The sequence below is a fragment of the Calypte anna genome, chromosome 15 (assembly GCF_003957555.1).
Source record: "Calypte anna isolate BGI_N300 chromosome 15, bCalAnn1_v1.p, whole genome shotgun sequence".
Classification (NCBI taxonomy): domain Eukaryota; kingdom Metazoa; phylum Chordata; class Aves; order Apodiformes; family Trochilidae; genus Calypte; species Calypte anna.
The window spans coordinates 11,716,306-11,733,762 of NC_044261.1; the positions used below are offsets into that span (position 1 = coordinate 11,716,306).

Below are 17,457 nucleotides of genomic sequence, written 5' to 3' on the forward strand. Positions count from 1 at the left end.
GATCAAAGAGTACCTTCAGCCACACTCATCTCTCATTCACCTGAGAGAAAGGAGATACAGCAGCCAGGATCTGATGGAAGGCAGCAGTAAGATTCAGCCCAAACACAGCCCTATTTTCCACAAGAGCTACCAGTTCCCAGTAAAGTTGCACTGAAAAAGTTGAACTGGGAACCATTCAAATGGGTACTTCAGCTGAAACTGACAGTATATGTTCAAGCTATAGATGAAAGCCTCTGAGCTTAAAAACAGTAGGAGGGACTTCTACAAAACAATGAGCTTCACTCAGCCAGAGCAGCATGCTAAGAAAAGAAGTGAATAGACAACTAGAAAGAGTGATTCAAGTGTCAGTCTTCATGAGACTAGACAGGACAAAGTGCTTTTTGTTTCTGCCTTTGAGATCTTAACAAATCAAAAATAGATTAAATGTGCTAGCAGGCTAGCTTCTACCTCACAGCCTGATACATGATCTCATGGAAGAGATGTGCCAATACTCTGAAGTAACTTACACCAGAGCAAACACAGCAATGCATACATTCTGTTTGCCTTGTAAGAAGTTTAAAGCAAATCATGTCTTTACAGTGTTACAGTAAGCTGACAGGTAATCATTTTGCTTCGTTACAATAAGGCCTCAGAAATAAGAGCCAGAGGTCCTAGCTGTATAGCTATTAAACAACATGAATAACAAAAATGTTAAGTTAGAGCAAGGAGGAATAGCTGCTTGAGCACAGTCACCAGAGCAGGCTGTATTATCTCTAGCAACAGGCTCTGAAATACAGGTATTTGTGGTTGGTACATTTTTCATGTAACCTTGTAAAGTTCACCAGCATCATTTTTTTGCAGCTCACTGACTCAGTTACTGAATAACTTCATACTGAAGTTTCAGTGCACTAGTTCTCATTACTGATCAAATCCATAGCTGCCTTAACACCTCAAAAACCAACAATCCCACTCTTGTGTAACTCCCCAGGATGAAGCACACGTTATCAGTGGGAAGCACACGAACATTTATCAAGTAGCATATCAAATCCGACCACAAATACTCAAATAAACCCAGCAATTCAACTGTTTCAGTTAAAAATTAATAAAATATTTATGAGAAAAAGAAATGCATCTGCTTTCACTTCCTGCATAAATCTTCCATACAACTCCAGCAGCAGCACAGGTACACAACCCAGTGCCAGACAGCAGCTGAGGCAAAGCCTAAGAGAGCTGCAAGTTCTGCAGGGAACAAGTTCAGTTAGACTGAGACACAGAGCAGGTTCAGGAGTTGCATTTTGGAGGGATAATTTGAGACCAGTAACAACTGCAATCTTTTCTGTATTCCTGTTCCAGAGGTTCAGCCAACAGGTATCCAGAGCAACCCCATTACTCTGCACCCATTCCAGACAGCAGCACATGACCAGCACCCAACCTAGTGAAGGCTGTTGTAGGTCAGCAACTTCACTTCAGGGTTGGGAATATTCTACCTGCAGAAGCAAGATAAAGTGCTTCAGAAGCACTTGTTAAATATTTTACTTGCAGTAACCCTGATCTAGAAGCATTGTATTAAAATAAACCCTCCTCTCCAGAGTATATCAGTTCAGTCATGCTGAACACAGCACTGAGAGTGCAAGTTAAAGTCAAGAGATGCAATGGGCTGAAGCAACACTGAAACAAAGGTTAAGTTGCAGATTTCTACCTTGAATCTGTCTGCAAGGAAGGCTGTGTCACTTGGGATACGGAGTTAAAGTACTGGAAGGAAGAGAAGAAAACATTTGAGTTGCTATGAACATACCTCAGCTCCCATTCCACCAGCTTAATATGAGCAACATTTCTGTGAAAATATTACACCAAGCTACCTCAAAATACTAAGAATAGCTGTAATTCAAGCCTACAATTTTACACAAAAATAAAAAACTTGTGCTACTTCTCCCTTTGAAAATTCAGTGAGGCTCAAGAGTATTGCAAACATAACTAGATAAATTAGAAGATTTATTCCTTTGCTTCAGAACCAAAGCTCTAGGAGTCTTACATTCAACCTGCTTCATCACCAATCACTTTAAGATATTCCATACATCCAGTATGTGTTACAGTATTTGTACAGCCTATTTTCTCTATAGAAAACATTCATTAGTAAGGACTTTTCTTTGTTACTCCCCAATTAGAAAGCCTGGAAAACTGAGACCAGATACAGTGCAAGCCACATCAATTCCAAGCTCAAGCTGAAGTTAGATGCTCTTCATTTCAGAGGCACTTTGACAGATCTCCAGAATTTACCAAGCAAAAACTCACCAGCAGACTAAGTCCTAATTTAGTTTAGCACTCTACAAAAAACTGAAGAATGGAAAAGGTGTAATGAGACAGGCCCAGCTGTTTGTTTTCTACAGATCACATTTACTTCTTTCTGCTAAAGGAAGAAGACTTACCTGCCCAATACGTTTGGAGTGACACACACATTGGTATTTAAATCACCCAGATGGAGCCATGTAGGACATAGGTGAATAAGCTGGAGCTAACTATTCAAACAAATGCAGGTTTTAACAGGATAAATTCCTATTCCATACATAGACTTTAAAGGTTGCAAAAACTTTTGTTGAAGGAACAGATCAGCACCTGGCAACGAGTTTTTATAACACAGCAAAACTGCTCTGAATTTCATGTAGAGGCTGAGCTGCCACACAGCACAACCTACGGATCCCCAGCTTCCCAGGCAGGCTCACAGCTCTCTCTTCCATATTCTTACATGCAATATAAACTACATCATTACATAAACTACTACACTACATAAAAACATTGTTTAAACTCGAGTTCTGGTTAAAGTGTTATTTTAAAAATATAATAAAAGTAACAAAGTCATAGCCACAATTTCTGAAAAGTTACAAGTAAAGCACCTCTTCAGAGCTCAGCAGATTCTTGAGACAAGTTTCAATCTATCCTGTTTGTTTCAACATGTACAAACTCGAAGTCAAGTCTTCCAACACCACTCAGCATAGTCACCCAGGGGAGAACACGATGGCAAAACCTGACTAATTGCTACTGAAATACAGGACTGACTGTGTTTTTCTTTTGCAAACATGATGGATGCATAAACACGATGATTGTTTAGTTAGCTACAAATAGTCAAACAGACCTTAATATCAACCCATACAAGGATCCTATTCTTCCTTCTTAATTTTCCATAGTTAAACAGGAGGGTTAAAGTTCTAGAGACCAGGAAAATGATGGATTTTTTTGTTTATTGTTTACTGCTCATTAATTCATGAAAAGTTCAAAAGCTGACCTTTGACAAGCAGTGAAAAAAATCCAGCTGGCTACATCTGCAGCCCCACCACAAATGTTATTCACAGCAACATCTTCAGACTCCTGAGTATCTTTCTAGCAATAAAACCACCCACCAACCCACCTGAACAGATTCAGGTATTCTCTGCACCTGTTACCATGCTCCAAACCCAGTCTGGAAATTCAAACTAGCTCTAGGAATTCTTTAATTGTCTTGGCAAGAGTCAGTATAAAAATTGTGGAGTTAAGGCTCATAAATTAGTTTTTGGAGAGTTTTTATGGCACTGAGCCTGTCTTTAAACCATAAGCTTAATTAGATTCTCCCCATCCTCCCTGCTTGCTTTTAAGATGGTAATTATTGCACAAACTTAAGTCAATTTTTACCCTTTCATGACAAGTCACTTCAGACTGACTGCTTTTGGCAAGGCTTATTTTAACTTATCACTTCTTGCCTTTAGTAAGTGAACTCAGTCTAGCTCAGTAACAAACATAACTGAATCTACAGCATCTTTTTAGAAAAAAAAATTCTCTTAACCAGCAGTCTGCTTGGTCTGGTAGAATTGACACATGGTAGCAAGTGTTTACAATGAGACTAAAACACTGAAATTGTTGGGGGAACCTGAAAAAACACAATAATAGTGGTAAGTATTTAGCAATTGAAAGGAGGCAAAATAAAATTAAGTCATATTGCAATCAGGGGCCTTTGAAATACATTCAAGTATGAGTCTTCACCCTATTAGACCTCTAATTTGTATGCCAAGCAATTTAGGTCTAGGAACAGGTATGGTAGAAGCACTGAAGGAACTGTAGGGCTGGCCAAATACCTCTGTGTGAGCACTCGTAGCTACTGCTCAGTTTTAAAAAGGACAATAGTTTGAAATAGTCATGTTTAGAAAAATACCAGACATGGCACAGCAGCATGCAACTTACACTTCAGTGAGTTGCCAAACTGTTTCCTCCCCAACCAGAACAAATCAAATTGTCTTATGCAAGAGGAAAAGTCTTCATACCTTAGTGGTGAATGAGAGCATGGCAGTGCAAGGAATGATGCAATACACCATTAACTTGAAGAGGACTGCTCTCTGGGTGTGACCCACAGAAAGGACAGGAGCACCTCAACTTGGACCTTATACAAACAACTTATTAAAAACTACTCTTCAGAAAATAAGAGATAGATCTTATTGTTCTTATTACATTGGTCTTACACTCGTCAAATCAAACAAAATCCTTCCATCCTTCGTCCACAGGTTGCATCCTCCCCATGACCACCATACCCACCCAACTCAGACGTCAGTCAGTGCAGTGATAGTAATGAACCCATCCACCCTCCACAGGTTTCAGGGCTGCTTCGTACCCCAAACTGATTACAACAGCAGGCTTGGCATTGCTTTTTCCTCTAAGAACTCCCATCCTTGGACCCTTCCAGGGCTAGGTGACCCCCAGCCTTTCCAGAGTTCCTAGGAAGTGCCTATGTGATCAAAACACTGCAGGAGCTGGAATGACCCAGCAACTGAGAGCTAAACAGCTCTTTACCAGCCTACCAGTCAACACTTGAGAAGCAAAAGATAATTTGCCTGGAGTAATGAGCTAAGTATAGAGCCACCAGGAGTACAGCTCTACAATTATTTTTGCATTTCTTTCAATACAAGTGAAACAGCTTAGGAACAAGAAGGTTTCAGCTGCCAATAGAATCAGTTACAGAAGCTATGCCAAAGCAAAGCAACAGTGACCTGGTGCTTAATGTACAAAATCATGCAAAAGCAGCACCAACAGTTAAGATTCAGCATCTTCTAAATCACTGGAGGTTTTTTTACCATCCTCAGTTCATTACCATGTTTCAGCATTTATGGGAAACCTACTCTTCTTTTAGAAAACCCCAACAATATACTCATCATGTCTAGTCCTCTCACTAGGTCAGTGTTTCACAGTTACCCTCATGAATTATCAGCATTCATCCTGTCATTTAAAAGCTAAAATTCCAGTCTGACATGTGGCAGACATTGCTGTGGTTCCAGCTACTAAAACCTGCAGAACCGAAAGGGGATGGGAAAACAACATGACAGAGACCAAGCATGTTGGTACCACTATGCAGCTATACAAGAAGTTACTATTTTCTGAAATTAGACATGAATGAATATTTATTATTCTCTCACTTGAACAACTGTATATGATTTTTACTTATGCAGCTATATAACCACCAATATCCCATATGCCCCCTACATATTTTGCAAAAAAAGCTATACCACCAGTTTTCCTGCAAGGAAATATCCACACAAATACCTTAATAAATAGTATAAGCACCTGTAGTACACCTGTGTGTTCAGTATACCTATCAGTATACTGAAGCTGTACTACTTTTTATCATGAAATAGCAGTTTTAGACTTTTTCCTCTTCTTAAAAGTCTTAACTGACCAGATACTTCACCTGTGTTTTGCCAGAACACAACCCAGAAACAAAACATTAAACACTTAGACATGGATCTCCAAAACTGAAAATTTCCATGTGGCTTCTCCCTCCATTTCCAATTTACTCATCTGTTATGTACAGGGATGCTCTGGAGCAGTGAAGTACACTAACCAAACACCTCCAAATCATGTGATACTCATGCTTGAGTCTGAAGGGATTAAGAGATTCCAGACCAAAGTAAAAGAAAACAAGCAAGCTATTGTATTCTGAATTAGAAAACAACCATGGCTTGACCATAATCCATTTGCCAAACCTACAGGGAAAGCTTAGCAGCCCTCAAAATATTTACCTTGTCCCATCTTCCTCCTTTTTCCTCAGAGAGTACAGATTTTTCTCCAAGTGCAAAAAGGTGCATTCTTTGGAAGTTACCCAAAGAAAGGTTCACTGAACATAGACAAAGATGATAACTTAATTACAATGGGTATCCAACCAGAATATAATGCCCTGTTCACAGCAAATTCCTGCTACCAGCAATGAGAGAAAATTAAGAATCTGAATTCTCAAATGTACTCATGACTGCTATGTCCACAAATCACCATACAATTAACAAACAGGAATGCTTAATTGTAAAGATGAACATTTGCTTTATAAGGATCAGTCATTAATTTTATGAAAAGCTTAAAAAAAGCATGCAGTGCTTAGATACAAAGTAGTAAAAGGTCTGCAGGCAGAGACAATGAACTTGCAGGTTTACATTAAGTACACTTCACCAGCTTCCATTTATTAAAGGAAAAATAACCAAAATAACCTCAAAATACAATCAGCTTAGACATTTTAGTCAGTTTACTAGGATCAAAAGTTCAACACCTACATTACAGTGGCATATTTGTTCTCAAAAATGAAAAAAGGAAATAGGAACACTCAAATACAACCATAAAATCAAAGCCATCAGCTCACAACACTTAAAAAGGTGTTTCTGCTCTAGCCAGACCGTAGCAAATTTTGATTAAAATGATAGAGCAATCTTCTCACATTACTTTTAAGCAAAGCTGCTCTGTGATACAGATGAGTTTTCTTCTCATTTTGGCTCTTCTGAAAGCCCGAATGCACAGAGAGAACCCACAGAACAGTAAAAGTCAGCCTTGGTAACAGTAGTTCTGAAAGTTAAAGACACTGAAGGCTGAAGGGAAGTAAAACTTAGGTCAGTATTCAGCTCCAACAAGTCCAGAACTAGGTCTGAAAAGATCTCAAAGCAACAAGCAGTATAATTACAAAGAGCAAAGCTTCACAGCATCTCATTTTATCTCGGGTTGAAGTTTCAGTGATAGCTATTACAAGCTTACAGATAGCAATGCAATAAGCAAAGCTTTCACATGTACACATTTAGGTCAATTATGATACAAGAGATGAAATCAGACAGCCACAGCAACTGCTTTCCTCTCTTTCCTCATCTACTTGCAGAGAAAAGGAGTCAGGCTGCTGGTCCCCTCCCAGCTACCAGACAGGAAATTTCAGGGAAACACTTTCCAATAATTCCAAACCTACCTGCAACCACTTCTGTGAGCAGCTTAGGATTTAAACTCATTTTGAAAGCACATAGAGGTAGCCTAAGAGTAACAGAGCTTAATACTACCTCCACTAGTAGACTGGATCATTGTAAGCTGTTCTGTACACCAGAATTGAGTCTTCACTTCAATAGTACTGGAAATTATCTTACCCATGAATATCTACTGTAAGATGTTAAATGCAATAAAACTACACAGTCATAAGTGATTACAGAAGTGAAAATAAATTGTTCCTGATCCCTCCTTATGTCTTCTTTCAATCAGCCTTCAGTTTCACTCACAGCTCTTCAGTACTTTCATCTGCAGTATCTAACAACTAAGTAACTGAAATCAAATTCTAGTAGCCTACCCTTGACCTTGGAGGTGTTAAACCCTCCATGACAGAAATACTCAAGGAAACATTTGATTTTCCCAGCTACTTTCTGAAATCCTGCTACCAACTGTACAGAAATTATAAAAAAAAAAAGCACCCTACTTGCACAGAGCACTCAAACCACACAGAAACTGAGGAGTCATACTTAGAGGACTTGGAAGGCTTGTGATCCACACCACCCCTGGATGCAACATGCCCCACAGGCAAGTCCTGCCTTGGCTCCACTCTCCAAGGGCAGTAAGAAAGCCAATCAGATCCACCTTGCTTTCAGCCTGCACCTCTGAAGTTGCAGGCAGGCATTTCTGTTCCCTCCTCATACAGGTGTTGGAAAGTTTTGCCAGAAGTGGAGAAAGTACTAGAGAAAACAGTTTCATTCTCACAAGATGCAACCTCTTCCCAGTTGATACAGGAGTCAGTTTTCTTTTCCAGGCAAAGCAAAAGAGAAACTGTTTTGAGTTCTTCCTAAAGCTCTGTCCTTTGAGGTGACACTACAACATTAAGGCCCTGACTACAGCCCTGGTTTTGAGTTACAAAGTTGGAGAAGCAAATGAGGCTCACAAAAAGGCAAATTGTTCTAACAGTGTTTCTCTAAGTAGTGACCATACCAGTGCATAAATATCTGGTATTATAAAGAAAAACTACAAAGATTTAATCATAGCAATGCAGCAGTCTCCCTACACAAATTTAACTTGAGTTGAGGGGGGGAAGTGAAGTTGAATGGAAAGTGCATTACTTCCCTCCCACTGACTATAGAAACTAAACCTTGTAGAATGCCAGATCAAAAATATTTAAGACTATTTAAATTTTGTGTACAGGACACCTCACCACACAGACCAGAGATCTCTATTTCAAGCTATTTTGTTTTCAGAAGCTTCAGCTAAAGCATGAGGTACAGCTTTCTACTGGTTTTTCTCAAAGTAAACCTTTCCATGCTCTTCTAACAGGGTAGACTTTGGAAGAAGTCTTATCCATGGGGACAGTGTACTCAGAGCACAGGAGAAGCACAGACAGGTGCAGTTACTTTGACAGTGTTTCCTTAAAAAGTAGGAAGCCAAGATGAAAATGAAAAGCATTTGCTCATTCTTTTTTCCAGTAAAAGATACACAAAGCAGGACCTGAGAGAAAAGGATCATCTGCTAGACACAGCAGCAGTCAGGTGCTATTTCAGTCTCTGAAATTAAAGCAATATAAAAAACCCAGCTGAAGACATCCAATATTCATAAGTATGTTCACCCTTAAGGTCACTAGATGTCTGCAGAACTGGCCCAGCTCAAAAACCCAAGTACTTTGATTTTTACCTTACAGGATCTAATAGATCCACTGATCAGCCCAAACCTTCTCAGGAACCTAATTCAACAGACTGAAAAGCATATTTAATGCTTCCTGTAGCCAAATTAAATGTATTCACAGCTTCTTCTTTCAAAGCTCTCTCAGAAGAGAAAAGAAGACACAGTACTGTAAGAGCATCAACATTCATGTGGCATGAATGCCCAAGAAGCAGAAGAGCTTTCCAGCTCTCCTCTCACAAATGCACACCAGCTACCACCCCAGAGAGCGTGGAGGAGCCCTACCCAGTCCTATGGAAACTGTCACTCCGCAGAAAGCGCAGGAGTGATGGGACTAGGACTGGATGGAGCAGAACACAGCATACAGTTTGAGACCAGTATACACAACAGGAAGGAAGACAGATGTAAAAACAAAGTTCAAGCACCTGGACAAGTCTTTCCTACATAAATATTCACTGTCTGTTAGGCCACACTGTGGAAGCTATGAGGCCAGTGGCAGCCTTGCCATGCAGTCTCAGAAGTTCAAACATTTGCACATTTCCAGTTGCAGCTCCCACTACAAAGAACACACCCCAGTCAGGGTGGCTGTCTGTTCTGACTGCCCCTCCCAACACCCAGCTCTTCCTAAGGAGCCACAGACTAACACCAGGCTTCTGATTTCATGCCAGTTTTGAGCTAATTTTCCATGATAAGCTCAGACTTCACTGCACCAGTTCTGATGCTTCATGGTGACCATGACCATGCTATTCACACCCTGGAGAATAACTTGATGAAGAAAAAAGCTTTCGGTAGATAAGAATCTCAGATGAAAGCCATCAACTGCAGAGTCAACCTCATTTCCACCTTGGCTAGTTCAGTGCATCCCAGTGATCACTGCAAACGACACTGAGATGAGATGAGCAAGGCAAAAGACAACTTGCTTTGCAATCTCCAGGCCTTTGTTTCTTTGATGCTCTGTTCACTTTCAACTAACACTGCTCTAAAAACTTGTATTTTTAGAGTATTTGCAGTGTAGTACTGTTGGTTTAACTTCTCTTAAAAAAAATAATTTAGCACTATGGTTTATCAGCATGTTCCTCAGGATGCATTTCATTACTGGCATGACTGGGCACTTGGGTGAGAGCTTGTCCTCGAGCCATCCCATCAATGCCATTTTACAGCTTTTCACTTCATTCCTTGTAAAGAGAAAAAATAACAGACTAATTTCTCTAAAATTAAGTTCCAATAGAAACTTGTTCAAAGTATTAACTTTTTCAGAAGTAGCAATACTTCAATACAACGGCTTGGACAAGTTTAGCTGCAATATCACTTAAAAGGCCATCCAGCTTCAAAATCTCATGAAATCAAACACTCCCAGAGAAGGACAACAACCACCTATTAAAACAGTCATATTTAGGGGGTTGCTTTTGTTTGTTTGTGGTTCTTTTTTTCCCTTATCAGAGTTTGGAAGGATTCCATCAGATACATCAGAGGAATTATGTCATTAGTTGCTTCACTCATGTATATATATATACACACACACACACTTCAAAAATGTTCAAACCGGATCATACCAAGCTTACTTTGTTGCAACTACTTTTGGTAGCACCCATGAGGGGGCACACATCTCCTAAGTATTCAGCTACCCCTCCCATAAAACATACAGGACGTGCTTCTGTTAACACCTTACCTTGCATTCACATTTACATGTCAAAACCACTGCTGCTTTCTAAACTTCAGATTGAGCTTCCAGTCAGAGAAGCTTCAGAAGATGAAGTAGAGCTATGGATCAGCGACTGTATTTGAAAGTTAAGCTTTTAAAAGCAGTGCTTTCTGATGGCCATCAGAAACTCCCAAAGTAGCTCATCCATTACAATTCCCATTCCAGGAAGCCACCTGCTCTGCTCCTCCTCCCCAGCTCACTCTGCATGGCAGGAAGCTGCAGTTTCACCACACTTCCAGAGGCATATTGCTTGCTAAAGGTGAGCAGAGCACCTCTGGTTCATAGCCCCCCAACACCATCCGGACTCTTCCTAACAGACTAGAAGTGGTAGACACCACTGCTTTCCTCAAACCAATGCCATACTTCCCTGATACCAGAGGCTGCTCCTCCCCTTAGATTTGATCAGCAAAGCTTGGTTGGAGGATTTCCTTTTGGGTTAAAACATTACCTCCCAGAATCACTACTGCCTGCTGGCATCCACCTTCTTTACACCACCACCAGAAAGGATTAAACAGATGAGGGGAAGAACCAGTCTGGGTTACTCAGTCTCTAGCTTACAATTGGATTTCTATGATACCAAGCACATTCTTTCAGTCCTTCTCAGCTCAAAGCAAGGGGATGGAGTATTTGCTGTTCCTGTTATTTATCAACCACATGCTGAAAAATGAGAGTTGCCCCTAAGCGATGCTGCAGTTTGTGCCCTCTACTCATCCCACATGCAGCAGAAACAAGAAGCCAACATGCATGCAAATCAACACTCCCACCTGGAGCCAACAATCCTGCACCCTTGGGGATTAAAGCATCCAAGGTAGCAGCTGTGGTGCATTAGGAATCAAGATCTTCAGTTCTTTACAGGGCACAGCAAGCCTCAGTAAAAAAGTCAGTATTTCAAATTCCTAAACTAGCACTAGCTTCACTTTTAGGTACCTAACACAGGCAACTAAATCACCCAGAAATTTTAAAGCCCCACAAAAGTAGTCATTTTTTAATCAAACCAGTTAATTCACAAAAATTACAGCATCAGTTGAGTGCTAGGTATTGGCCTAAAGCTTTTCTGACAAGCACCAAGAAATTATGGCACCATGATCTAGAAGAGAAATAGAACTGTAAATCACAAAGCTCAATTCTGAGTTAAAACACACATGGGATCTAACAGGCAGATCTTTGTACCACCAGCTACTCAAACTAGCAACAAATGCAGAACAGTTGCACCTTATGGTAGTACTTATTTTGAAAGAAATGTAACTATTAGTTTGATTCAGCCAATTAATGTAACTATGAAACAAGTGTACATTCTAGTATCTGGATGGACTTTTCATTCTCCTTTACAATATGCAATAAGCTCTAATGTACTACCTGGAGTCCCATGCTCTGGAAGACACCACTGGTATCAGGCAGAAGAGTTGTCTCTCATTATATCCAGTTACAGCTCCCAGAAGGAAATTGCTAGAACAGGAACAGCCATCCCATCCCCTTGATTTCTACAAGGGAAAAGATCTCAAACTTTATGCTGGATGATAGTCCATTTCCTCCAGTTCAGTCTGCGGAGACACTTTCTCCTTTGTTACTATAGACTCCCCAGGTTTGTGCCCATTACTCCAGCAATACCTTTCTATAAGTTCCTCCTTTTTATGGGTTAATTGCCAGAAGAGCACTGCACAGCCACATTCCTCCTACTCATGAAAGGCTGACAACACGCTTGTCTCCACCATCCTGGGTTGCATGTAGGTGGAATAAGATCCAAGATAAAATATTGTATCCTCTCTCTTCAGAATCTTGGGCATGCTCCATTTCTATCTCCTCCAGCTGTGAATGGCCAATTTTATTAAAAAAGAATATATATGAGAGCTTACCAAGCTGACCTATTTCACCTGCTTGGTATCGTTTGTGGGTTGTATAGAATATTACCTAAGCAGGCTAACACTGATGTTTTAATAACTGCTAGTGCAGACAGTTACTGTAATGGGTATTAACATAGTAATAGGTGCACATAACACTGCCAGAAAGAGAACCAAGTTAGAGCCTCAATATATAACTCTTACAGTTCAAAGTAGGAAAAGAGCACCTTCTAAAGCAAGTGTTCAAAAAAACCCACCACTGCTCAACAGGACTGCTTCTTCACACTTGCCCCTCCCCAAATTCAAAAGCAGACACACAGGAACACTTGTCACTGAATCCCATGCCCTGCCTTGCCTTATCTGCAGACAGTTTCAACACTTACACTTCACAGTATTTCCTGTACTATGAAAGAAAGCATTTTTTTCTATCTTCCAAAACCACTGCGATCAGTACCAGCTGAAGCCATGCAGCTATCAGATGTCAGCCTCCTCCCCTCAGGCTACCACAAGCACTCCTTCAGAAAACCTCCTTCACCTCCACCAGAAAAAAAAAAAGTTAATTTTCAAACACTACAGCGCATGCTTTAATCACAAAGGAAATGTACCTCAGCTGTTTATCTAAGGCTCAGAGCATTACAGGAACTACAAGAAACCTGCCACAGTTCCTTCAGTCATACCACCATCCCTTCCCAATGGACTCACCTTGGCATTTAAATATGCCTTTATATTCACCATAAAGCCAAGCTGTACCTCTACACTCAGCACTACCTGACATGATTCATTAGACAAACTCTTTTCTTTTACAAGAAAGCCTTATTGCACACGGTTACACGGGCTCATCACACAAAACAAACAAGTGAAGCACACGGGAGAAGAGCACCTATCAGACTTGAAGTCTGCAAGAGCTTCAAGCTCATACCCCGCCTTCCCCCCAGTGAGGAAAGCGTGTGCCAGAAGGAAAGAAACCAGTTTCCTGTACAGAGAAATGAGACAGAACACAAGGTTTCATCTGTTAATATAACAACATCCCCTGAAAGAACAAACATAATAGGGAACAACTACCGTGCAAAAATTTAAACTCCATGCTGGGGGGAACAGGAAGAGGCTAAAACCCACTACTTACCAGGGAAGGGCAACATGTGTTCAGATCCCATCAAAAGAACAGAACTGTTAAGAGAAGGAGAGGGAAAAGGCAAATAAAAAGCCTTAAAAAGACCCAGTCAGAGGGAACAGGCATTTTTGCCACACATACACGAGGACAGTCGAACACGACTGATACCACAGCACAGCAGCATAAGCCCAACACAGGGCCTGCGGTGTGAGGCGATCCCTGCGCTGGGCTGCACGGCCGGCGGGGAACCGACCAGCCACGGTGGACGGGCTGGCACCAGGTAAGGCCCACAGGCTCCGAACAGCAGCAGCAGCAGCAGCCAGGAGGGGAGCCCCCTTACCCCCTCCGCCCCTCAGCCAAGGGACGCGCCGTCTCCAAGCCGCAGGCCCGAGGACGCCGCCGCCCGGGACGGCACCGCTGTCTGCCGGGGAGGAGGCCGCCGCCATCCCCCGCCGCGCTGCGGGGCGAGCGCCTCAACCCGCCGCCTCCCCCATCGCAACGGCCTCGGCCGAGCGGAGCCGAGGAGCAGGCACAGAGGCCCCGCCGCTGCCCCTCACCCCACGGGCCGAGGGGGCGTGCCGGGCCGCGGTCCCGCAGCTGACAGCCCGGCCGCCCTCCTTCCCCCAGGCCCCGGCCCGGCAGGCCGGCCCAGCACCCCGCAAAACGCCGGAACAAACCCGGACACCCCCGCCGGCTCCTTACCGTGGGGCAGGGCATGGCGCGGAGCCCCCCACACCCCTTCCCGGGGCGCGGCCTCCTGCCTGGGCCGGGGTCGCTGGGCTCCGGGCTGCCTCCACCGCCGCTCACAGCCACAACAACATGGCGGCCGCACGGGACGCGGGCACGGCGGGGCCAGGCGCGCGCCCGACACCACCACCGCCTCCTCCTCCCTCCCCCTCCGAGGGGCGGGGCGGGGCGGTTCCCGCTATCCCCTCACCCCGCGCTGAGGGACCAGCAGAGTTACCTCAGGGCTCCCCGGACCCTCCGGGGGCTGTGGGGCAGTGCAGTTACCTCAGGGCTCCCCGGACCCTCCGGGGGCTGGGGGGCAGTGCAGTCACCTCAGGGCTCCCCGGATCCTCGGGGAGGATGGGGGGCAGCGCAATCACCTCAGGGCTCTCGGAATCCTCAGAGGGAATGGGAGCAGCGCAGTCACCTCAGGGCTCGGCTGACCCGAACCCGGGGCCACCCCCAGAACCCAGCAGCTGCTTTCCCGCAGCAGGTTAAAGGTGCCCCTTCTCTGCCCTCTTTCCCTTTCATAACCCTGCCGAGGTTGCTTGATCGTCCGCAGCTGGCTGCGGCCCGGTCCGCGACAACCAAGGGCTCTGCTGGGGGGGGGGGAGGTGCGATGCGGTGGTACAGATGGTGTCTCCGAAGAAGCTTTTGGCTGCCTCAGTTAACCTGTGAGGAAAATCATGGGTTGGGGCAGGCTGGAGTTGGAGCACTGCGAGCCAAGGGTTTCCCACACCGACAGCATCCTCCCTCAGAGAGGTCTGAAGTCATGGGATCCTCCTCAAAAGTCCTGCGAGGCCCACGCATCCCATGGGTGAACACCCTGTGTGAGTATTAAAGCCACTCTTGTGCACAGGACCTCCTGGCTGACGCTCTCATCCTTTGCTTTTGTGACATTCAGCTCAGCTGTAAGAACATGTGTGGCCCTGTGCCATCACTGGAGGCACCGTCCAAGCCACCCTGAGCAGCCTGCAGCTCCTAGAGCATGAGGTAATGGAGAGCAGAGAGCCAATGTGGGGCATGAGAGCCAAAACATACACGGACATTTAGAGACAAGTGATAAAGCAAAAGGGGTATGAGCATTAAGCAACAGAAAGGCACCAGAAAGCTTGAGCAGCAGTATCAGAGGTAGCAGGGTAGAGCTGGCAGGAAACTTTGCTCTTTCCAAAATGAAGCTTTAGCTAAGCCTTGTGCAATTGAGTTCCTTCTCCGCAGCAAGATATATATCTGGGTTTTGTTGCGACTGTGATGGATCATTAATGCTTTCTTTTTATACATATCTTTAATTTACAATAGTGTATGTAGGTCAGGTTGTACTTGTGAGAGATATTTCCACCTGCTCCTCATGTTTGTCTTGATCTGAAACGCTTGCTTGCAAGTAACTATAAAATGCTCTCCTAAGTTACCCACACGGCTCTCCCTTTGAGTCCAAGGCTTGTCATTGTAACAGATGGGCTTCAGGCTGTCAGTAAGTCATGCTTAAGCTAGAAGCAGCATTAATGTTCAGGCAGAACAATACAAAATACTGGATCCCACGTCTTGAAACTCAGATATAAGCCATGCACTGAGTTGTTTTCTAGTTTTGCTCCCTTGGTAAGGGACAGTAAACATTTGAAAGGAAATTAATCAGCTCCTCTAAGGGATTTTTTCCAACAACAAGCCATCATCTGAATGCAAATGTGGTCTGAAAGTCAATATGTACCTTCAGCACAACTCTGGAAGAAATACAGGTAACTGAATGGAAAAACAGGATTCCTGGGCTTGTTTATGCCCAAAAGCAATGAAAAAATGTTCAGCTGGTATAGGTGTATCTGAAAAGGATGTGTGTTGACAGCATTAGGAAGCAGAATATTAATTTTGAAAACTCCCTATTAAATGGTTGCCTTTTGCACTATGCCTGGATGGAGATCGAATGTGACCTACTTCAGGAAGCTGAATCCTGGAGACCCAGGGCTTTTGTACAGCAGAACCTGCTCGTTGTTCCTTCTGGTTTTTAAAGAGGGAGAACTAGCTGGAGTGCCATCCCTCTAACAGAGAAAGCTGTGCGTTTCCAGCTGCTTATTTCACTGGCACAAATAATTTTCTTTGGTATTATCTTCACCAATGTGGGTAAACACATTTTATGGAGACTTTCCATGTCTTGTCTTCCAATCTATTTTTTAATAAATATTAGGTATAAGCCCATATTAAATTACTTTTCCCTCTCTTTATAATGAAGTTTGGGGCAAAGGATAATAGCTAATAAGAATTATTTTATGGAAATGAAAATTCCTGTGCCAAAGGGAGAGTGAGGCCTGTGAGACTCTGATCCCTGAGCTGTCAGGGAACAAAGTGCTCCCAAGCCTACATCTCTGACAGACCTGGAATATATCCTCACTCATCCAGGATGAAGTTTTTTATTTGTCAGGCTGAGGGTGGTAATGAGTTGCCAAAAAGCATGAGCTAGTTTCAAACAGGAGGAAGAAAATCAATCCAGTCATTTAGACACCTGTCCTCAAGAGCATTAAAAGCTTGGAAAAAAAATGTAATGCAAAAAGTAGCTGGGGACAGACAAGTGGAACATAGAGTAAAATGTGACATAGCTTTACTGAAGATAGATTGTATTTGACTAAGCTTATACCTTTGGTAATTGTTTTCTAGACAATGGATGTACAATAGATTTAATCTAACTGAATTTAATAAGGTATTAAAAGACAGACAAGGTAGGACAGTCACTTCAAACATACGCCAGATGTGGGAAGAGAGCAGAGCATGTCTGGGCTCTGGTGCTCTCTAAACAGCACCACTGACTGCCCCTCTCCCAGACAGGGTCCTGGACTACAGGGACCACAGGCTGACCCAGCCAGTCATGTCTTACATTCTTCTGCTCTTGCACAGTACTTTTCAGACAAGCCTTGGGACAAAAGTAGGAGTGAGCTGATGGCATTTGCTGATGGCACAAAGTTGGGAGGCACCATCATTACGCAGGGAATATCTGTATTGCTGGAAGAGCTGGATAACACTGAGTGCTGGCGTATTGAAAATGGGATGAAATTTAATAGTGGAAAGTACCAGGTCATGCACGAGGGAATTACTAATAAGAATCTCTGCTGCAAGCTGGGAGCACATCAGCTGGAAATGACAGAAGAAGAGAAAAATCCACATGTATTTGTTGATCTCGAGAAGACTGCAGACTCCCAGTATGAAAA

General features: G+C 43.2%; 2 protein-coding genes across 5 annotated transcripts in view; one reads left to right on the forward strand and one right to left on the reverse strand.

The window, feature by feature from the left end:
- The window catches only part of MTMR3 (myotubularin related protein 3), a 76,689-nt gene extending 62,310 nt beyond the window's left edge, over nucleotides 1-14,379 (reverse strand). For all 4 annotated transcript variants that reach the window (XM_030460791.1, XM_030460790.1, XM_030460789.1 and 1 more), the window contains exons 1-2: nucleotides 14,243-14,379; nucleotides 13,553-13,596 (exon numbers count right to left, since the gene is read on the reverse strand). The gene's annotated coding sequence lies outside the window, so the exon portion shown is untranslated. The remainder of the gene's footprint in view (nucleotides 1-13,552; nucleotides 13,597-14,242) is intronic.
- A 202-nt stretch (nucleotides 14,380-14,581) lies between these two features.
- The window catches only part of ASCC2 (activating signal cointegrator 1 complex subunit 2), a 33,677-nt gene continuing 30,801 nt past the window's right edge, over nucleotides 14,582-17,457 (forward strand). Inside the window, exon 1 of the mRNA XM_030460611.1 lies at nucleotides 14,582-15,096. Coding sequence (XP_030316471.1) covers nucleotides 14,886-15,096 — 211 coding nt within the window. The 5' untranslated portion in view covers nucleotides 14,582-14,885. The remainder of the gene's footprint in view (nucleotides 15,097-17,457) is intronic.